A 23,767-nucleotide genomic window follows, 5' to 3' on the forward strand; every position below is an offset into this window, starting at 1 on the left:
ATTAAAGATATCACTGTACAGGAAACATATTATGTTAGCACAGACAGGAGATTTTTCGGGTAGCATCCGTTCCTTGCGTCCAACAGTAGGGTATAAACGACGGATAATGAAAAGAGGAGATATTCAAGTTATCAAGTGAAATTGACTCATCTGACAGTGAAGGGAGCCAGCACAGGCAGAAAGGGATTTCTCTCTGGGCACAGTTAGGCAGTAAAGGTGTGCAGTAAAGGTGTGGTCAAATGGCCAGATGTGAAATGGGTAAAAGAGTCATTTGCTACTTCTGGTACTTGCTTGTAATTAAATTGAACAAGTGCTCACTGAACTCACTTATTAACCCAGTGCAGATAAAGGGGCATTAGACTGTACTGCAGAACTGTGAAGCCTACTGAGAAAGTGTAGCTCAAAACTGGGGTAAGGAAGATGGGACCGAATGTCTGTGAGAATCTATGGTAAACTGGTTCCAAATATGAAACTTCACTGATAAAAAAACTCTCTGGTGAAGTGTGTTAGCGAGGCTCCCAAGCTGCATTACGTTGTGCAATTTGAGCTGCCAAGAATGCAATCAGGAGCTGTTTACCGAAGCAGGAGCAAAGACTAGGTCTCATGGTGGTTAAGAGTGCATGTGCCTTCCTGAAAGCATGGGGTTCAAAGTCTACACACAGTGGAAGTTACCAGCATGGATGCACTGGAGTAAGATGATGGTACACTTGCTGACGGGAGCTTTGCTGGCCACCGATGTATGGTGAGTGCAGCATGTCATCTGCAGCGGTCTGTGGAGACAAATGAAGGGAGTTGCCACACTGAGAGACAACTTCTCCTTGTAGAGGCATGAGATGCAATTCTTCAGCTTCTACCACCGTAATTCGTAACAGAATAGTTCACAGGTGAATGCTGATTTCAGTGTCTAAATAGCACAGTATTTCAGCGAGCATTCATGTTGCCATTATCAGGTGTGCTGTTGAACTGACTGCTCAGGGGGCGGTGTGACGTTTTTCTCTCTCCTCCCTCCAACCACCTGTTCTCTACTCAGTCTGTGCCCACTACCTTCTCCCCCATCATGTGATTTGCTGGACGTCCCTTTGATCCCCACATCCGCTCCCCCTTTGGCAACAGTGTCAAGCTGCATGACCGAAGTCAGCACCATCTCAAGGTGTGGAGGAGGATAACCAAATCAGCTCACATCCAAACACATCAATCAGTGTCCCTATACATACTAAAGCTGGCTGAATTATATACTAGGTAATTATTAAAAATGGGACTGTGCTTATAAGCACACAAGAAATTTAAGAATTTAAACTAAAAACCACACAGAAAAATCAAAATAAGTTGCTTCTGGTTAAAAGCTCATAACAGTTCACAAGCAAAATGGTGTGCTCTGTTATGGTGCTACATGGACGGAAGTAGCTGCCTAATGCTGTGCAAAACAAATTTGATCCACAGGAAGTAGGTAACTGCAAGAAAAATAATACTGAACAAAAATTGCATAAAAGTGTTAATGAATGTGTTTATCTGGAGCATATTATGGATATAAAGGACATTTGGAAAGACTATGGGAAGGTTGTTCGTAGATCTCACGAAGAATGATTGGGAAAGAAATGAAGAATAGGAGTCATAAAGGAGTTCAGGATGTTGTGGAAAGGGCAGAGGCTCTAAAACAGAAATCAGCAGAATATATTACACAAAAAATGACAGCAGAGGGACAAAGACTGTACTAAAATGGATTCAGAGAGAGAGAGAGAGAGAGAGAGAGACCACAAGGGGGACCACCTGACCACTGGGATAGAGCACTGAAGAAAATCTTAGGCTTCAGCTGGCAGAGGACAGCAGGAGACAGAGAGACATGGAAAAAGCAATCAAAATTGTATTTGTTAGTGTCCACAATTTGTGATAAAAAATAAGAAGTGTATTAGCATTCCCTCAGTACCTTGTGCTGGATATGCTTCTACTCATTCACCATAGTCCTGAGACTGTATATCTCAAATAAACACTTTTCCCACAAATAATGTTTGAATATTTGCAACAAGAGAAATAGTAGTAAGGAAATCCTGTGAAACCACAGACAATGATTGTCCCACTACAATCATGCTCAATAATGTTGCTTACCAATCGTAACAAATATATGCAAATTGGGTGCATCCCACTGAATGGATATAAAGTTTAATCTCACCTATCCCAAAGAGTAATAGATACAACAATCTTATGATTACCAGCCAATCACAACACACCTTTCACCCACTGTATCCAAAGGGTTGGAATATGATGGCTACAAAGAACTGACTGATTGCAAAGGCACTTTCATCATATATGACAGTGTGTCTCATTTGTGTAAATGTTAATGGACTGAATACTGCACTATCTAAGGTAAGTGATAGCCTGAAACACACAATAGACTATCGACATCTGAAAGATACACTTTAGAAAAGTTTTGGAAACACCAACTTTGACTTCTTGCTTGCAGAATTGTTACTCCTAGAATTTTCAGACAGAGAGATGAAATGGTTTTAAATCTGCTTGAGGAACAGAAAGTAGTTTGCTGTCTGAACTGCCATAGGACACACTCTTGGGTCTGCTGTAGTTCCCCCTTGTATGTCAATGACATCTTAGTACTGTTTTCCTGTAAAAAATTTATTACTGTACTGACGACTTCCAGCTCTACTGTAATGGCAGATCTGAGAATACCAGTACTGGCATCACATGTGTTAATGATATACTCATTGTTCTGATGAGCACAGAATCTGAGTCCAAATAGTGCACAGATATTCACAGCCATTTAAGTTTACCACTGTACACTTATTGGTACTTTCCACTCAGATGGACAATCCAATTTTCTCTTGGCCACAATTGAATGGTGAATGTGCATTTGGTTAGTTGATCCATGCTGTTGCTCTATTTACAGCTCAGAGCTGTGGTCACAGTGAAGTGTTTAGATGGGGGACGAAACCTTAGTTACAATGGTATAGTAGGAGATGGAAGGCGGATGTGTGGAAAATGTCTTTCAGCTGTTTAATCATAATTTTCTAAATACTTATCTCTTGCAACATTTTCTTCCTATTCTATGATCAGCTTAACATGAATCATTTCATTGAGCTGCAAACTTGATTGTAAAGTTTTATATTTTTTGCCAACAGCAATCACAGGTACCAGTCCATTACTTACAAAAATATCACGCAATCATCCTGCTCTTATTCAGTATGCAGTTCAAGCGTTTGGAACTAGCAGTCTATCAGAAGAGGACTGGAAGAAGGCAGAGGATCATTACAAGGTAGTATATCTTATCATATAATTATGAAAGTGAGGAGTGAGATGATCATGTATTTATTTTTGCTTCTAATTGTTGATTACTGCACTGCCACATTGATTCATTGCCCATTTATGCAGCATACTGATATTCACCTTTTTTTATAATCTGCTTGAGCAACATCATTTCTACTTTTTTCCTTCCCCCCCCCCCCCCCCCCCCCCCAAATAGTTTTGCACAATGATCGGTAAGTAAAAAGTGTTGTCAGGAATTAATGCAAGAAATGCAGTAGAAGGTGTACAATTTTGCTTTTGCGGATAGGCGGTGACGATGGTAAGTAGCGGTCGAAGGAAACAGATCCCAGACGTTGGGCAGTTAGCTTGGACCTCGTTCAACATAACCTCATTCAAACATAGTTGATTTTTGTCTGCATCATAAAGTTGTTCTTGATTGAAAATTACAGTTTACGAGCCTAATTCTTGTCATTTGCTGGAGGTGTTACTGTTTTGTTTCAGTATAAAGAAAACAGCAGCTGAGTCTCATCGAATGCTCTCAAGTACGTATGGTAAGGACACTAATAGTGAAAGAACGTGTTGTGAGTGGTTTCAATGCTTCAAGAACAGTGATTTTAATGCCGTAGACCAGCATAGTGGTGGAAGAGAGAATATGCAGAATTGGAGACATTGCACAGTGAAGACTCGCGTCAAACTCGAGAAGAATTGACAAGATTAGTGGGAGTGACACAGCAAGGCATTTCAAAGTGTCTCAAGGCTATGGGCATGATTTGGGAAGAAGGAGCTTGGGTTGTGTATGAGCTGAAACCAAGAGACGTTGAACGGCGTTTGCGTGTTTGTGAACAGTTGTTTCAGAGACAGAAACGGAAGGGATTTGTGCATCACATTGTGACTGGGGACGAAAAATGGGTTCATTACGATAACCATAAACGCAAAAAATCATGGGGATATCCCGGCCATGCTTCCACGTCAACGGCCAAACCGAATATTCACAGCTTCAAGATCATGCTCTGCATTTGGTGGGACCAGCTCATTGTCGTGTACTATGAGGTGTTAAAACCAAGTGAAACAATCACAGGTGCTCATCGAATGCAATTAATGCGTTTGAGCAGAGCATTAAAAGACAAACGGCTGCAATACAGCGAGAGGCACAATAAAGTGATGTGTAATAATTACGAAACATGGGACATGCAGGCAAGAAAATGTGTACTGTTTGAATGGGTGTCGCCTAGAGTTGCAGAAAATCGCCATTAGAAGTCAGTCATTGTGTCTTCTCATCTGCAACAAAACTCAGCCCCACATTGCGAAAAGAGGTCAAAACGTACTTGGAAACATTAAAATGGGAAGTCCTACCCCACCTGCTGTTTTCTCCAGACATTGCTCCCTCTATCACCTGTTGAGATCAATGGTGCGTGGCCTGGCTGACAAACACTTCCAATCTCATGAAGAAGTCACAAACTGGATCGATTCGTGGATCTCTTCAAAATATGAACAATTTTTTTGACACGGGATTCGTACACTGCCCAAAATATGGGAGAAAGTAGTGGCCAGTGATTGAAAATATGTTGAATGATACGTGTGTAACCAATTTGTTTCATTAAAGCCTCAAATGTAGGGGGGGAAATGGTGGAGGCAAAGTTGTACACCTTGTAGAATGTATGGTAATTAAGTGATGATAATTTTGGAAGACTCACTTTTAGTGAAATATTTCGGTTTAATAGTGTGTAGCTTATACCTGCAGGCAAAGAAGGAACACTGTTAATCTTGTATAGCAGAAGAAGCAAGAAAAATGAAACAGACCTCAAACTGTTGTAGAATGTTTTGTCAAATAAATATAATTCACTTTATATGTACGGGGTGTTTCAAAAAGAATGGCCTTATTTTGGACAGTAATAATTACAAAACATGGGACATGCATGCAAGAAAATGTGTGCTGTTTGAAAGGATGTGGCCTAGAGTGTCAGAAAATCGCCATTAGATGTCAGTCAATGCATCATCTCACTCTGCAATCAGTGAGAAGTAAGATGGCGTCAGCTCAACAGAAGGCATTTTGTGTGTGGCAGTTGGGAAAGAGTGAGTCAATGGTTTTGGTCCAGTGTGCTTTTCATTGGCATTGATTCATCTGCACCCAAAAACATTCATCGGTATCAATTTGAAGAGACAGGATGCTTGTGCAGAGGTAAGAGCCCAGGTCAACCTCACACTACTGATGACACGGTGGAGAGACTCTGCAGGCTTTTGGGCAGAGTCCATGAAAGTCTGCTTGCCACGCAGACAGAGAACTGGGAATGCTTCATGCCTTATATGACTGACTGGTGTATGTTAAGGCATTGTTTGATCTATAAACCATACAGACTATGATTAGTGCAAGCTCATCTGTTTGGTGATAAATGGGAACAGATTGACTTCAGCAATGCTCTGGTAGAGGACACAGAAGATGATACATTTTTACCGTGGTTGGTTTTCAGTGATGAAGCAACATTTCATGTTAGCAGTAAAGTAAGCCGATGTAACATGAGCGTATGGGGACTTTAGAACCCTTGTTACGTTATTGGGCATGAAAGAGGCTCAGCTGAAGTGAACATTTTTTATGCCATTTCTTGTGAAGAAGTGTACAGCCCCTTCGTTTTTGAGGAAAACAGTGACTGGAAAGAGCTATATTCAAATGCTGCAGAATTGACTTTTTCCACAACTTGAGGAGTACTCTGATGACTCCATTTTCCAACAGGATGGAGCTCCACCACACTGGCACAACAACGTATTTCAGTATCTCAATGACACTCTGCCTCAACACTGGATTGGGCGCATGAGACCCAGAGATACTGCACTGCATTCTTGGTCTTCGAGAATGCCAGACATGACTGTGTGTGATTTTTACTTATGGGGATATATGAAGGAAATTGTGTTCATCTCCTGTTTACCTCACGATATAGCAGAAATGAAGAAGGGGTAACAGCCACCATAACTTTTGTAAAAGCAGATATATTGTGTAGAGTTTATAATCATTTAGACACTCTTCATGCTGCTTATGGTGGACACAAGGAGCATTTGTAGTAGCATACCTAAAACTTTAAGATTTTGTGTGTATTTTGCAATTTATTCCATGTTTGCAGTCTTTTTTTGTCAGTAAGTAGGGAATTTGGAAGTCAGGTCACTCTTTTTGAAACACTGTGTGAACAAAAATTCCAAATAATTGGATATTAATAAAATGAACTAGAGCATTGCCAGCCGGTGTGGCCGAGCGGTTCTAGGCGCTTCAGTGTGGAACCGTGCGACCGCTACGGTCCCAGGTTCGAATCCTGCCTCGGGCATGGATGTGTGTGATGTCCTTAGGTTAGTTAGCTTTAAGTAGTTCCAAGTTCTAGGGGTCTGATGACCTCAGATGTTAAGTCCCATAGTGCTCAGAGCCATTTGAACAAGAGCATTGAAGAGGGAGAGAGGCTAATAGAGACTAGTTTTGATAAATTTAATGAACTTTTTTTAGAAGTCAGGATAATCAGCAGACATGGAAAATATTATTATCTGTACCAAAAGGAAAAGTCACTTGAGAAAACTATAAAATTGTGAGATAGAACAGCAGACAGTACTTCCTTTCAGAAGGTGAAATTCTTAGTACTGCCTATAGACAAACACAAAAGACCAAAATGATCATAGCTTTCAGAACTATTAGTTCTTTCCGTAATGAGGTAAGAGTGGTAGATTAGGAAAGTTCAGAGGGGAAGGGCAGGTCACTCAGACCCCACAATGAGGAGGACCCATCTGGTATCAGAATGGTAGGAGACAAAAGAGGAAGTCACCAGAGAGAGACAGAGAGAGACGTCTGGAATAATACATTGGTAAACAACGTGCCAGCTTCATTTCAGATGACAGTGACAAAGTGAAAAGTAAACATGGGTTAAGAGGAAGGGAAATGAAATTAATATTACAGTACCAAGTTCTTGGAAAAAAGCACAGATCATATCCATGTACAAGGAGGGTAGTAGAAGCGATCCACAAAACTGCCATCCAATCCTTGACATCGATTTGTTTTAGAATCTTAGAACATGCTCTGAGCTGAAACGTAATGAGATATCTCAAACAGAATGACCTCCTCTGTGCCAACCAGCATGGATTCGAAGAAACATCGATCATGGGAAATCCAACTCGCAGTTTTCACACTGAAAGCTTTTTATCAACACAGTCAGGTAGATGCAGTATTTCTTGATTTCCAAAAAGCATTTGACTCAGTACAACACCTATGCTTATTGTCAAAAGCACAATCATATAGGGTGTCAAGTGAAATTTGTGACTGCTTTGAGGGCTTTTTGGCAGGGAGAACCCAACATGTCATCTGGGCTGGAGAATCATCATCAGATTTAGAAGTAACTTCAGGTGTAACCCAGGGAAATGTGTTGGGACCCTTGCTCTTCATGTTGTATATTAATGACCTTGCAGACAATATTAATAACCACCTCCAGCTTCTTGCAGGTGATGCAGTTATCTATAATGAAGTACTATCTGAAAGAAGCTGCATAAGTATTTTGTCAGATCTTGATAAGATTCCAAAGTGGTGCACAGATTGGCAAGTTGCTTTAAATTTTCAAAAATGTAAAATTGTTCTCAGAACAAAAAACAAAAACATGGTACCCTAAAAGAATATCATCAATGAGTTCCCACTTGGAATCATTTAACTCGTACAAATACTTGGGTGTACTTCATTGGGATATGAAATGCAATGACGACACAGGCTCAGTAGTGGTAAAGCAGATTTATCAGTTTATTGGTAGAATATTGGAGAAGTGCAATCAGTGTACAAAGGAGAGTGCTTATGAATCACTTATGCAACCGATTGTAGAATATTACTCAAGTGTGTGGGTCCGATACCAGGGTGCCTATTCTGTATCTTTCTGCCATTGTGCTGATCGTTTCGGTGCTCAAGAGCACCGAACGGTCTAGTACTCGAATTAGAGCCCCTGCATTATTCAGTATGCATTTCAGAAGCGATACTATTCGGGTCTAGAGAACCGAAGCGCTGTTGTGACACTTGGGAGAGATTCTAATGCATTAATGCAGAACTTCTTTATGCTGGAAAAAAATTAGTTCCAATTTTTGCCACCTGTTGCAAATTTGGCTCTGTGAATGCAAGAGATGTAGAGAAATATTTCCATATTTGATAGATTACGAATGGGATGCTGGCAGAAAAGGCCAAACAAATGAGAAAGGCATAAAGTTAATTGTATTATTAACCGCTGCTTACACAGTTTGTTTGATATGAGTGTTGGAGATGGTGGTGAAATGCTGTATGGTGCCAGATGTACACCTGGTGACCAAAATTGGAGCATTTTTTGTGTGCATAAATCAGTTCTGCATTAATGGATTAGCATATCTATCAAGTTTCTCAGTCATATGATAATTACAGGCTACACTTTACCTCTGTGAGCAGCTGAACTTTAATTGTAACCATCCAGTACAACTACACAGTTCAGAAAAGGTGGTGGGGAGGGGAAAGATCCAGGGCGCTCGGGTAGTGAAGCAACCATTGAAATCAAGTGTGTTATCTTCAGATGCCTGTTGTGCCACAGGGTGGTCTACTTTGCTCTTGGTCACAGAGTGTACTGCGTTTGACTGCTGTTATCTCATTCACACCAAAAAGTCACTCCCTCAGAGCCTGGCCACCCGGTTAGTGTGTAACTGCAATGACAAAATGCCCTTGCTCAGTATGTTGAGGATCTCACTAAAACCTGCACAGACGGGCTTTATCCCCCAGACTTAGTCCACTGTTTCCCCTCAAACCCCCAATCCTCCCACTGGCTCCGAGAATGAGCCACAAAGGAGTGTTGCCTTGATCACCCAGTACCACCCTGGACTGGAACAACTGAACCACATCCTTCACTAGGGCTTTGATTGCCTATCATCATGCCATGAAATGAGGGACATTCCGCCCGAGATACCTCCCACCCCTCCTAAAATGGGGTTCTGTCACCCACCCAACCTGAACAGCATTGCTATGGTAGCAGCCCTGTAAACAGCTAGAGGTACCATGGGATACAAAATGAGATATTACCTCCTAGTCTGTGCACAATATGTCCACTGACATACACACGTCAGCAGTACCATTTGCAATGGCATGCATTTCTGTCTGTGGTGATCATACAACCTATTAAGATCCATGTCCCACCTTTTGTAATGTCCAAGGGACCATCGTAAAGTACGGTGACTTAGTGTAGTTATTGTTTTCAAATAAAAATTTTCAGTTTGTCTCACCAGATATTTTGTTCAGTTACCTTCTGTAATGTATTTTAGCATTTCTTTCCCTGTATGTTCCAAGTTTCGTTGAGCTATGTTATTTGCCTGTGACACAATGTGCAAGTTACTTCCGCCAAGTTTCGTACACCAGTGTACAAGTATGTAGGGGTAATACTGAGGAGCTGTAGGAAATAGGACAGTCACATCAAATCATTAGCATGGAGGGGGAATGGAAGACAGATTTGTCGCACCTCGAAATGAAAGTCTATACGTTACGCAACTGGTGACTTCTTCTAGAATTTTGTTTCAGTGTTGGGAGTCAAGGAGGCATGACAATAGAAACTGAACAAATTAGAAGAGAGCCTACTAGGATCATAATAGGTCAGTATAGATCATACAAAAGTGTAACAGAATTGTTCAGGGAACTTGAATGGTGATGATGTATTCTTGCAAAATTGTGTCGGGAAAATTTAGAGAATCTGTATTTGGAGAAGACTATGCAACCAGTATGCTTGCCATTACCGTATATCCCACATAGGGATCATGAGAATAAGATATGAGAGATTAGAGCAGGTAGAGAGACATTTTTCCCTCTCTTGATATGCAAATGGAATATGACAGAAAATCAGTAACATTTGTATGAAATACTTTCTGCCACACACTGTACAGTGACCTGTGGAGAATATATGTAGATGCAGATATCTCATCTCACACTGAAAATATGTTAATTTGTGGAACCTTGTGTATTAAAACTTTTTGTAATTAAAATTTGTTTGATTGTCTGTGTGAAGGCTCATTTTAAAGAAACTACTATTATTGTATTGATGTTTTTGTTTGATATTTCTCATGATCACTGTGGATTCTTTCGTGTAAATCTTATGTATTAATGATGTGTTCTTTTGAAACAGATAAATTTGCTTTATCAAGATATGCTGCGTAAGCGACAAGAAATTGAACGCCTTGCACGCGCTGGGAAGTTTAAATATGAATATGACAGTGATGAGGAGACTGATGGAGGCACATGGGAGCATAGATTACGGATGGCTGAAATGGAAGCCACGCAGTTGTGGGCTGAAGAACTGACTAAAAAGGCTGAAGGAAAGCATCATATTGGTGATTTCTTGCCACCAGATGAACTGGAACGCTTTATGGAAAAGGTTTGTAATTGATTTAGCTCCTAAAACATATGATGAGCAATTGTTAAGAGTTCTCACCTTTCAGAGTTAATGCTATGAGGATGTTGAGCTGCTACTCCTGCTGTTTTGGCGTATGCTGTTCTAAAACTGTAAAGAAACACACATTGTAATTTTGGTACACATTCATAATTTGTATCACTAACAAATAGCAACAAGATGGTATTTAAATGATACTGATTTTTCTAAAGATGTAAATATGTCACTGCTAAACATTATTCTAAAATGAACTTTGTATTTATTGTCTCCTGCTCTCTTATTTGTTTATGGATTTTGCAGTACAAATTATACAAAATATATCTCTGTGACTTTTCATAACTGAAGACTAATATGTATTACAACATAAGATTAGGTTATTCACCTTCATATGATTCTTTTGTGACTTAAGTTTAACAATATGGCATGTTTTATGTTCAGTGGGTTCACAGCATGACATGTACAAAGTAATGAGAAACAATCCTTAAAAAAAACAATACTTTTAGAGATAATTTCCAGGAGTACCAATTATTATTTGTTCAGTAACTTGTTCACTTCCTCAACCCCCCCCCCCCCCTCATCTTGAATACCCCTTCCTCCTTTGCTCCCTTGGATGTCCGTACATTCCCTGACTGCCCCCTCATGAGCACACTGCTGCCCCCCCCCCCTCCCCTCCCCAACTTAATGTGCCTGGACGCGCCCTCATTGCTCTTGTACCCCCAACCCCTCCCAGTTGCTCGCATACCCCTTCCCTGCCTCTCGTAGCTTGCACGCACCCTCCGTGCCTTTCATAGCTCACACACCCCTCCCTCCCTGTAGTTACCCGCACACCCCCTCCACGCCCCTTATTGCTCGCACACCTCCTCCCTGCTCATGTGACCCTTCCCCCCCTCTCATTACTCGCACGTCCCTTCCCCCCCTCGGTGCTCACATGCCCCCTCCCCACCCCAATGGCATGTTGTTCCAAAGGAACATTGGCTGCATATTTCAGGTGGAGGTACAGCTACAGAACAGTTTAATATTGAATATGTTACAGTGTGACACATACTATAAATACGTGTACATGTACATTTTTAAAAATTTTTGCAAGAAGTTTTCTGTACTATTATATAAGGCTGCAGCATAGTAACATTTAATGGCTGATTTTTTTTTTTTAAGTGACAAACATAAATCAATAATAGAGGAAGCATTGAACCACAGACAGGCTCAATGAAAAGACTGCTAAACATTTAAGCCTTCAGCCAGAGGGCCTTCAGAAATAGAAAACACAAGCACATCTCACACACATGTTGGATACAGTCTGTGAACACCATGAAAAACTGTGATCACAATTACTTAATTTTGACAATATTCTGCTGTTCTGTTAGCGATGAATAGCCTGTATCCTGAGGATGGAAAAAATATCGGCGGTATTTGGTTGAGAATCACCCAAAAATTTACTGTGCATTTCATGTTGAGGGCAGGATGATAAATATGTTGAGGCTGTTAAGCTTCATTCTAACATAAATGTATGGCAGGACAAATTTAACTGCCACTCATTGAATCACTGTACGTAAAAACCACACACACACACACACACACACACACACACACACAGAGAGGGAGGAGAGGGGGTTCCTCATTATTGTCACCACTATTAGATTCTGAGCATGTGGCTTCCTTATACTTGTATACAGATTATTCTTATGTTTATTGGAAATTTTCTGTGAACCAAGTAATGGATGAAATCAACACATTCATTTATAAACTGCTTCAGTTTAACTGGAAAGCTGACCAGCATAGCAGAGTGCCATAAAAGGGCTTTTCATGGGTCAAATATAATGCTAGGTTTCTTTTTTAGTTTCAGGCCTTGAAGGAAGGTCGAGAACCAGATTTATCTGATTACAAAGAATACAAACTTAAGGAAGACAACATAGGTTTCCAGATGTTGCAGAAACTTGGTTGGACGGAAGGCCAAGGTCTTGGCTCTGATGGAACTGGAATAGTTGATCCCGTTAACAAGTATGTTGAAATATATATTGAGGTACTGTAGTGTATGCATTTTGAAATACAAGTACACCTAAATGCATTATTTACAATCTACTAGTGGTTTACTTATATTCTAACATAAACAAACCTTGTGTATTTACGTGGTACAATGTACACCCCGACACTTTTATGGAAAGAGACTCTGACCACAAAACCTTATGCTCATACATGATTCAGTGACTATTTTATTTATTTATTTATTTACTCTACATTATAATCAATTATGTAATTTTCTGTACAAGGTCATATTTGCTGCCTAATTTGTGTTTCTAGATTTAGTTTAAATAAAATAATAACTCTGTGGCTACAATATAGCAAAAATTATTATTATTATTGTTGCTATCCCTATTTAATCTTGCTACTATATCTACCTCTGCCATTATTATCTGTTATATGTAACTATAGAAAATGTTCTTGCTGTTTAACAGCTTTTGCATTGTAGATTCTTCCGTCATTCAGTGGCCCCCTAGTCCGTTCACTGTTGGCTCAGTGGGCACTGCAGGGGACACTGGGAAGGAATCTGAAATCTTCATCCATTTCAATTAAGGTTGCAGTCTTCTTTGCCTGCCCATTTTCCTCCTGGATGCAGTCTTTCTTTGACTGCCCATTTTCCTCCTGAGCTCCCTGGTCACTTTTGAAAATCCTTTCGATGGTAGACAGTGCAAACTTCGTTAATCCATTCTGTTAAATTTTAGATGAGCAACAAAACAGTTTCTTAAAAGAATAGTAGAAAGTCATACAGGTAAAGGTGCTAAATGCGTAACTACGTTGTAGAAGACATGTTATTGACAGATTAGGGAAATACTTGCACTTCCAAATCTCTCTTTGATAATGGAGTTATTTGTTATTGGAATTAAGGGGTTTCCACAAACAGACGGAGTTTGATGTTTTCATTGCCTACCATCACCTTGTTCCTAGGGCACATTCTCATATTCAGTGTCGATCTTTGCTGTGTGACAACCCATGTCATCCTATCTAGGATTCTTTCTGCATGGAGACCTGTACTTCAGTATTGCTGCTGTTCCAGTAGTGCAGGGGGGAATATATTGGCTCAGATGATGATGTGCCTCCCAACCCATTTTGGACACAGCGTCATCAATATTGTTGAGGATCTGCTAGGTTAACTTGTGGTTAGGGTTCCCAAATTATTTTTAACCAAATTCAGTACCTTTTCCAAATGCCACTCAAAAATTAAGGATCAATGAGTCAAACTCAAGACACATTGAATTACTGTTGATATAGGCTTAATAATAATTTGTTTTCACATAAACTATCACACCGCTGATGAGAAATTAAAAGCAGAATTGCTTATTCAATTTAGATGTAAATAAACACAGACGTCACACATTGTGCATTGAAGATGATGATACATGCTCCTGGTCCTTCAGTTCTTTGTAATGGTGTGTATTTGCTCTAAGAATTTATTTTTGCTAAGTATCAAATTGTAGAAGCCCATATAAATGAGGCTAACAAACACAGTTTTTATCTTTGTCAAAGCTTTTGTTATTTCTAATTTGAGTCTGTTTTCATCTGCTCACAAGCTTAACTGCATTTCAATAGTTGCATTAGAACCTAGAATAGCTAGTGAAAATCTGATTGAGCTTTTAAAACATTCATTTTGCTTTTTGTGAAAATCAGTGAAAATTCCGTGCTATTTTTCATTGAACCTAACATTTGATTTAATATTACATCCAGCAGTTAACTCCCTCCCCTGCGGATCCGGGGAAAAGAATAGGCACGCGGTATTCCTGCCTGTCATAAGAGGCCTTTATGTAATGGTCCCCTGTAGGATTTGACCTCCATACTTCCAAATTTTTCTGAAGAGCGAGCCAGTTGGGGAAGGGAGCCTTCATGGTGCATCGTGTGCATCGTGCATTGAGATGTTTCACCCCCTTGTTCATTGTTGTATTGCAGTCCTGCTCATTCTCCATCTCTTGGGCGAGGATATATTCCTGGGTGCAGTTTCTGCCATGCACTATGCAGTGTCGCTTTCTGCACCGATGATGACCATGGACTTCTTTGCGCCTGATATCCAGCACGGTAGCCAGTCCAAGGACTCACTTCCATGCGCAGAAGTATGACCCCCAATCATTCCCCTCCCTGTCCACACCATGGAAGGGGTAGGGGGGTGAAAGGCTAAGGATGGCAGAGAGACTTATTCACCCCAGTTCCTAGTTTGTACAAGAGCTGATGGGGAGTCTTTCATGATGATGAAGCCTCAGTTATTTGTTGAGCATTTAGAGGACAAGTTTGGAGAGGTGGAGGGTTGGTCCAAAATGCGCTCTGGGGCAGTTTTGTTAAAAACAGCATCCTCCACCCAGTCATGGGCATTACTCGCTTGTGACAGGTTGGGGGATATTTCTGTTACCATCACGCCCCATAAGAGCTTAAATATGGTCCAGGGCATTATATTCCGCAAGGATCTTATTTGGCAGTCTGATGACGAGAAAGATTTTGACAATGTTGACTGGAATACTCTCTTTCAAATTCTGAAAGTGGCAGGGGTAAAATACAGGGAGCGAAAGCCTATTTACAATTTGTACAGAAACCAGATGGCAGTTATTAGAGTTGAGGGGCATGAAAGGGAAGCAGTGGTTGGGAGGGGAGTGAGACAGGGTTGTAGCCTCTCCCCAATGTTATTAAATCTGTATATTGAGCAGGCAGTAAAGGAAACAAAAGAAAAATTCAGAGTAGGTATTAAAATCCATGGAGAAGAAATAAAAACTTTGAGATTTGCTGATGACATTGTAATTCTGTCCGAGACAGCAAAGGACTTGGAAGAGCAGTTGAACGGAATGGACAGTGTCTTGAAAGGAGGATATAAGATGAACATCAACAAAAACAAAACGAGGATAATGGAATGTAGTTGAATTAAGTCTGGTGATGCTGAGGGAATTAGATTAGGAAATGAGACACTTAAAGTAGTAAAGGAGTTTTGCTATTTGGGGAGCAAAATAACTGATGATGGTCGAAGTAGAGAGGATATAAAATGTAGACTGGCAATGGGAAGGAAAGCGTTTCTGAAGAAGAGAAATTTGTTAACATCGAGTATAGATTTGAGTGTCGGGAAGTCATTTCTGAAAGTATTTGTATGGAGTGTAGCCATGTATGGAAGTGAAACATGGACGATAAATAGTTTGGACAAGAAGATAACAGAAGCTTTCGAAATGTGGTGCTACAGAAGAATGCTGAAGATTAGATGGGTACATCACATAACTAAAGAGGAGGTATTGAATAGAATTAGGGAGAATAGGAGTTTGTGGCACAACTTGACTAGAAGAAGGGATCGCCTTCTGAGGCATCAAGCGATCACCAATTTAGTATTGGAGGGCAGCGTGGAGGGTAAAAATTGTAGAGGGAGACCAAGAGATGAATACACTAAGCAGATTCAGAAGGTTGTAGGTTGCAGTAGGTACTGGGAGATGAAGAAGCTTGCACAGGATAGAGTAGCATGGAGAGCTGCATCAAACCAGTCTCAGTACTGAAGACCACAACAACAACAACATGACGAACTGCGCCCCACTTTGAATGGAGAGTTGTTCATTTCGTCCGGCACGTTCATTGGGGTCCGAGGGATAATCAGGTTGCCACCGGTGCCTTCATCTTGGCCTTCGAGGGTGATATATTGCCTGAGAAGGCAAGGTGATGCTCTACCGCTGTGACATCAAGCCTATATCCCTCCCCCCATGTGGTGCTTTAAGTGCTGGAGGTTCGGCCATGTCTTCCCACTGTAATTCCACTGTCACATGTCGAGATTGCGGACGCCCATCACATCCCAATAATCCATGTGCTCCACCTCCCATCTGTGTCAACTGCGGAAAACATCATTCACCTTGCTCGCCAGACTAGAGGATTTTACAGAAAGAGAGGAAAATCGTGGAATATAAGACCCTGGACCAACTGCCCTACACTGAGGCAAAAAGAAAATCTGGAAGGCTCCATCCGATGTGCATGACAATGTCTTATGCCGCCACTATAACTGCAGTTCCAGCCCCATCCGTTGCACCAATTCTGGTCAACTCTCAGCACTGTAAGACTACACCTGCCCCCTTGATGGTGGGGTGTGCTTCCCTCCCTAAAGCTCCTCCACTACTACTTTGAGAGCAATTCCCCCCCCCCAACCATCCTGGACGTCCATCCCCACTTATAAGCCAGAGAAGCTTTGGCTCCTCTTGCTCGGAATGGGTCCCTTGGGTCACTTCCTTCCCAGGGTTCTCCTAGTGGGAAGTATGACGCCCGCCAGTGGCTGAAGTGTCCAGAAGCAGCTGGTTGTAGGGCTTCACAATCCTCCTCAGTTTCGGAGGCTGAATCCGTGAAGCCCTCCCAGCCAGAGAAACCAAAGGAGCAACGAGAAAATTAAGAAAAGAATACCCCTAAGACCAAGGAGATTGCGGTCGCATCCTCACCACCACTGTTACCTACCAGCTCTGCATCTGAGGATGAGATGAAGATTCTGGCGCCCACCGACGACCTCAATCTCACCTCTACCTCAGACGTGATGGTTATAGATTCAGGCTCTCCTTCGGTGGCTGTAGATGACCCGGTGGCATAATCTGCCTACTCGATCCCTACACGCCTTTTTTGGCGGCGGACGATGTCGTTCTTCAGTGGAATTGCAGCTGTTTTTTTCCACCACCTTGCTGACCTCCGACAAGTTATCAGCCTTCACCATTTCTTCTGCATTGCTCTCCAGGGAACTTGGTTTCCAGTGATGCGAACCCCCACCCTCTGTAGCTCTTGGGGTTGTTATAAGAATCGGGCAGCTTATGAGAGGGTATCTGGTGGAGTCTGCTTCTACATCCTTAACTCTATTTACAGCGAGTGTGTCCCTCTTCAAACACCTTTAGAGGCTGTTGTTGTTAGGGGGTGGACACCTCGGGCTGTTACTGTCTGCAGTCTCTATCTTCCACCAGATGGTGATGTCCCACAGCATGTATTGGCTGTGCTGATAGCCCAACTGCCGCCACTTTTTCTGTTAATGGGGAAACTTTAATGCCCATAACCCTTTGTGGGCTGAATTGGTGGCAACAGGCCGAGGCACTGTCCTTGAGCAAGTGTTGGCACAGCTCGACATTTCTCTCTTAAATAATGGTGCCTCCACACATTTTTGTGTGGTGCATGGCATGTACTCAGCCATCGACCTTTCTGTCTGCGGCACTAGCATTCTACCATCCGTCTACTGGCATTTGTATGACAACTTGTCTGGTAGTGACTACTTTCCAATCATTCTGTCAGCTTCACTCTTCTAGGTGCCTTCCCAGATGGGCTTTGAATAAGGCTGATTAGGACTCGTTCACCTCCATTGCCACTGTAGAGCCTCTTTCTCATGACGTCCTTAATGTGGTGGTTCACATGGTCACCACTGGCATTGTTTCTGCAGCAGAATCTGCAATTCCCTGTTCTTCTGGGTTTCCTCGGCGGAGGACTGTGCATTGGTGGTCACCAGAGATCGCTGAGGTGATTCGTGATCGCAGGTGGGCATTCCAACATCATAAGCGACACCCATCACTGGACCACCTCATTGAATTTAAGCGGCTCCGTGCCCAATCCCAATGCCTTATTTGCCGATGGAAGCAGGAGTGCTGAGGAAGGTATTTCTCCACCATTGGCATTCATACCTCTCCATCACAGTTATGGGCCAAGATTAGGCGACTCTATGGCTATCGGAATCCCGTAAGTGTACCTGGGCTTTTCCTAAATGGAACAGTCTGTACTGACTCCAACATTATTGCAGAACGCTTAGCAGAGCATTATGCTCAGAGTTCCGCTTCTACAAATTACCTGCTGGCCTTCCGCTCCCTGAAAAAGCGGTTGGAACGTCCGAGCCTTTCATTCCATACGTGCCACCCTGAATTATATAATCCTCCATTCAGTGAGTGGAAATTCCAAAGTGCCCTAGCCACTTGCCCTGATACGGCTCCCGGGCCAGATCGCATCCATTATCAGATGCTCAAACACCTCTCGGTGAACTGCCAGTGACATCTCCTAGACCTTTTCAACCCTATCTGGGTCAAGGGTGAGTTCCATTCTCAGTGGTGGGAAAGCATTATCACACCAGTGTTGAAGCCTGGCAAAACCCCACTGGAGGTGGACAGCTACCACCCCATTTCCCTCACCAACAATCTGTGCAAGTTGCTCGAGCGTATGGTGAGTGGAGGTTGAGTTGGCTACTTGAGTCTCAGAGCCTTCTGGCTCTGTCTTAGGGTGGGCTCGTTAAGGGCCACTGTGCCACCGATAATCTGGTCTGCCTGGAGTCTGCCATCCGTATGGCCTTTGCCTGTCATCAGCATCTGGTTGCCATCTTTTTTGACATGCGGAAGGCATACGATACAACATGGCGACATGACATCCTCACCACACTTCATGGGTGGGGTCTTAGGAGCCTGCTCCCGATTTTTATTCAGAATTTTCTGTAGCTCCGTTCCTTCCTTGTGCAAGTTGGTCCCTCCCAAAAGTTCCTCCTGAGTCGAGGAGCATGGGGTCCTGCAAGGCTCTGTCTTGAACGTCTTTTTGGTTGGTATCAATGGGCTAGCTGCAGCTGTTGGAACGTCCATATCGGCTTCTTTATATGCTGACTTTTGCCTGTACTATAGCTCCACTGGGATTGCGGTTGCTGAATGGCAGCTGCAGGGTGCTGTCTGCAAGGTGCAGTCATGGGCCATCACGCATGGCTTCCAGTTTTCGGCTGCCAAGACTTGCGTCATGCATTTCTGCCGGCGTCGCACTGTTCACCCTGAACCGTGGCTTTATCTTGACGGCAAATCTCTTGCTGTTTTGGAGACGCATCGGTTTTTGGGATTGCTTTTTGATGCCCGGTTGACTCATATTCAGCAGCTTAAACAAACGTGCTGGCCGTATCTTAACACTCTACGTTGCTTGAGTCACACCAGCTGGGGTGCCGACCAGTCTACCCGTCTCCGACTGTATCAGGTGTTGATTCTGTCCTGTCTCGATTATGGGAGCCTGGCCTATGGTTCAGCATCATCTTCCGCATTTCAGTTGCTTGACCCCGTACTTCACTGCGGGATCCAGCTCGCAGCTGGTGCTTTCCACACAAGCCCTGTAAACAGCCCACTTGTGGAAGCTGGTGTCCCTTCATTGTGGATCCGGCGCCAACAACTACTGGCCGCTTAACATGCACATGTTTGTAGCTTGCCCGGGGATCCAAATTACAGATTCGTATTCCCCAACTCGGTCGCCCATCTTCCAAAACGGCGCCCCCAGTCAGTGTGTACGATCGTGGTTCGCGTCCAGGCTCTTCTCTCTGGGCTTGAGTTTTTCCGTCTCCCACCTCTTTTCCGGGCCCATATACGTATACCCCCGTGCTGTGTGCCCTGCCCATGCCTTCGGCTGGATTTGGCACAGGGCCCAAAGGACTGAGTCCCTCCTGAAGCCCTCCGCCACTGCTTTCTTTATGTCCTTGACACGCTTCATGGCTCTGATGTAGTCTATACCAATGGTTCGATGGTTGTTGGTTTAGTTGGTTATGCTATTACTCTTGGGGATCATTCTGAACAATGCTCATTGCCGGCTGGTTGCAGTGTTGTCACTGCAGAGCTGGTTGCCATCCCTCCCGCACTAGAGTATATCCAGTATATCCGCTCCTACTCAGGTGAGTCCTTCGTCATCTGTAGTGGCTCTCTGAGCAGTTTATGAGCTATCGACCAGTGTTTTCCTTGCTCTCGTCTGTTGATGGCTATCCAGGTGTCCATCCATACTCTTGCCCGTTGCGGCCGCTCCGTGGTTTTTGTGTGGACACTGGGTCTTGTCGGCATCCTGGGTAATGAACGTGTTGACACTCTGGCCAAGCAGGCTATCGGTGCACTGGCCCTGGAGATTGGCCTTTCGGAATGTGATCTCCAGTCTGTATTGCAGCAGAAAGTTCTTGGTACCTGGGGTGATGAATGGCGCACCCTGCCTTCACCCAACAAACTTTGGGTTATCAAGGTGTGTGACGCTCCTCCATGCAAGCCTCTAGCAAGAAGTCAGTTGTTCTCTCCCGCTTACGCATTGGCCATACCTGGCTGACGCATGGTCATAAACTGCACCCCAAGGACCCGCCTCTATGTCACTGTGGATCAGCGTTGACAGTGGTCCACATCTTGTTGGACTGTCCGCTCGTAACTGCGCTCAGGCAGACATTTGTGCTGCCTGATATGCTCCCAGCACTTTTAACAGATGATGCTGCAGTGGCAGCTTAGCTTTGAGTTTTATTCATGCAAGGGGCTTTTATCGCTCAGTCTGAGGGTTTGTCTCTTTTGTGTGTTGAGCCTGGCCTTGGCCTACGGTTTTAGATTGGGGTTTTTAGTGTGTCTCTTGATGATTGGCTTTTCCTTTTTTTGTTTCCATCATTGGCCAACCACTGTAACACTCTGTGTGTTTTTAATTCCTCTTTTCTATTTTTTGTCTACCGTATTTACTTGAATCTAAGCCGCACTCGAATCTAAGCCGCACTTGAAAAATGAGACTCAAAATCAAGGAAAAAAAATTTCCCGAATCTAAGCCGCACCTGAAATTTGAGACTCGAAATTCAAGGGGGGAGAAAAATTTTAGGCCGCACCTCCAAATCAAAACAAAGTCGGTCTATTGTAATATGAGACACAATTTAGGTAGAATAAATGACGATACAGCTACAGTAGTTTGGTTCGAGTCGTAAGCTTAGCAGTTAAGCTTTACCAGGTAGCCATTGCTATGCGTCAGGCGTGCTTCGTCTGGTTTGAATTGGTTGCTTATTTTTCTTTGATCTGATAAGTGCCGTTCTCTTTGTTATAGGTGTTTACATCACTCTAGGCTGAAAATGCATTATTGTACTGTGTCATGCATTGTTTGTCACATTCTGATAATAAGTGTTTACGACCTGTCGCTGCTCGCGGCATGGCTTGCTTTTGTGCGCGCTACCGCCGCTTACAATAAAAAAAAAGAGAGGAACTGTCTCATTAGCGAAACAATGACAAGAGACTGTTATTTGTTGTTACTTACACTGCTGCTTTCTTTGCCAATGATCAACAAGAACCAAATAATAGACTGCGTATGATAGATGTTCAGAACGAGAGTTTAGCTAAAATTTTTCTCCGTTTGAAAATCTTTGCAGACGCCTCTTTTGTACATTACATTCTGCACAGAAATTAGAGTCAAATTAGATTTAAAAATCTAGTCAATTGCCGTGCTTCATTTCTGATTGTATCACTATTAGGCGTAAGAATAATACGAATATAAACATAACATGATATGTATATTCTTCCGCATTTGCTGCTGTCTCACACTAGTTTCGTAGGTTATTAAGCAGACAGGATTTAAACGAGATAGCATCAAACATGAAAGAATACACGGCAAAATGTTTATATTCGTATTAATCTTATGGTGAAGAGAATACTGCATGTGATTCTCAATTCATAAAAGTTCCTATTAGCAACCATCTCTTCTCACAGGTACGAAAAAATTCAGAACGTAGAGTTGGCCATATTGACAAACATCCCAAATAGTCTTGTCAGTCGGATTTTCGTAGTACATTGAAATGCTGCTACATTCGAAGATGAACAACACGGAATTTATATTAACTTCGTTGGATAATGTGTGAAAATGCAGTGGTCAAAACTCAGGGCGGAGAAAAAGATCGTCTTACACCTTTTCTTTTTTTTTTTTTTAATTTATTTACTGATGCAGAGGTTTTGGCGCCCGTACTTATCTTTGTGCCTGCAAAGCATGCCTGTGTAGCGCTACATATATTCGACGGCAGAAGTTAGTTGTGGCGGCACCTACCAACATTTTTCAGAACTTCCGCTTACTTTGCACTCGATTCTAAGCCGCAGGCGGTTTTTTGGATTACAAAAACCGTAAAAAAAGTGCGGCTTAGATTAGAGTTCTTGTTCTGTGTTGTCCATTGTCATCTCCGTTGCTTGTTTTTCTTCCTTGTGGGTGTTTAATGATCGTGGAAAAAGGGACCGATGGCCTTCGTAGTCTGGTCCCTTCAACCCCCACAAACCAACCAACCAACCAACCAACTAACTAGCAGTTAACCTTCACGGTATTTACTTATGCAACAGTAATCATCAAAACATTCTCCCTCATCTACAGTTAATTTCATGACATTATATTTTACACAACATTTACACAACATTGGTATTTGGAGCTAAATGCATGGGACATTCCATTTCAGAAATTGTTAGGGAATTTAATATTTCGAGACCCACATTATCAAGAGTGTGCTGAGAATACCACGTTTCAGGCATTTCCTCATACCACAGACAATGCATTGGCCAATGGCCTTCACTTAACAACCGAGAACATCGGTGTTTGCGCAGAGTTATCAGTGCTAACAGACAAGTGACACTGCATGAAATAACTGCAGAAATCAATGTGGGATGTATGAGGTATGTATCCGTTAGGAAAAGAGGCAAAATTTTGCATTAATGGGCTATAGCAGCAGACAATTGATGTGAGTGCCATAGCTAACAGCATGAGATCACCTGTAGTGCTTCTCTTGGGTGCACAACCAGAGGCGTGCATAGAGCCTGAGCGTCGCGCCCTGGTACTGTAGTGTTGGCTGTCGGGCGAGCCTCAACATAAGCTGCCCAGTCAAACCGCACAAAGCCCAGCTAGGCTGTGTGGTACCCCACCAGAACCCGAGTCCACCTGCGTGCACCCGTGTAACTCGGCTGCTCGGCGAGTCGCACGCCAGCCAGGCATAACAGTATTGCAAGTGCGAAACGAAATCTTTGTGGCCTGTTTGCAAGAGTTTCTTACTTTGCACAGTACTTCACCTCTTGTCTTATATTAAAACAAAACAAGGGGTGGCAACACTAGCAACAAGATAGTTACTTAAATATCCACTGTTGCTTGTAATTCTTAATTCAACTTACCATTATATGCTTATGAGAAACCTCTGTACCTTACAGTGAAGTGAAAATAGTTACTTTTATTTATGGTCATCCTACTAATTAGCAAATTTTTGTAATATTGACCTAAGTTTTTGTTGACTAATACGGGTGTAAGATGGTTATATCACAGCAGAAATGTTCTCATATTGTATGACATTTATCTTTTTCTCACCTGGTACACCTTTTCCTAGACAAAATCTGGCTTCCGGCTGTAGC

At 42.6% G+C, this 23,767-nt stretch overlaps 1 protein-coding gene across 2 annotated transcripts in view; it reads left to right on the forward strand.

Moving 5' to 3' along the window:
* Positions 1–23,767, forward strand: part of LOC124804702 (SURP and G-patch domain-containing protein 1) — a 152,409-nt gene that overhangs the window by 98,997 nt on the left and 29,645 nt on the right. For both annotated transcript variants that reach the window (XM_047264960.1, XM_047264961.1), the window contains exons 9-11: positions 3,129–3,262; positions 10,386–10,634; positions 12,487–12,647. In XM_047264960.1, the coding sequence (XP_047120916.1) occupies positions 3,129–3,262; positions 10,386–10,634; positions 12,487–12,647 (544 nt within the window). The remainder of the gene's footprint in view (positions 1–3,128; positions 3,263–10,385; positions 10,635–12,486; positions 12,648–23,767) is intronic.

This window comes from Schistocerca piceifrons, chromosome 7 (genome assembly GCF_021461385.2).
Source record: "Schistocerca piceifrons isolate TAMUIC-IGC-003096 chromosome 7, iqSchPice1.1, whole genome shotgun sequence".
In the NCBI taxonomy this organism is placed as follows: domain Eukaryota; kingdom Metazoa; phylum Arthropoda; class Insecta; order Orthoptera; family Acrididae; genus Schistocerca; species Schistocerca piceifrons.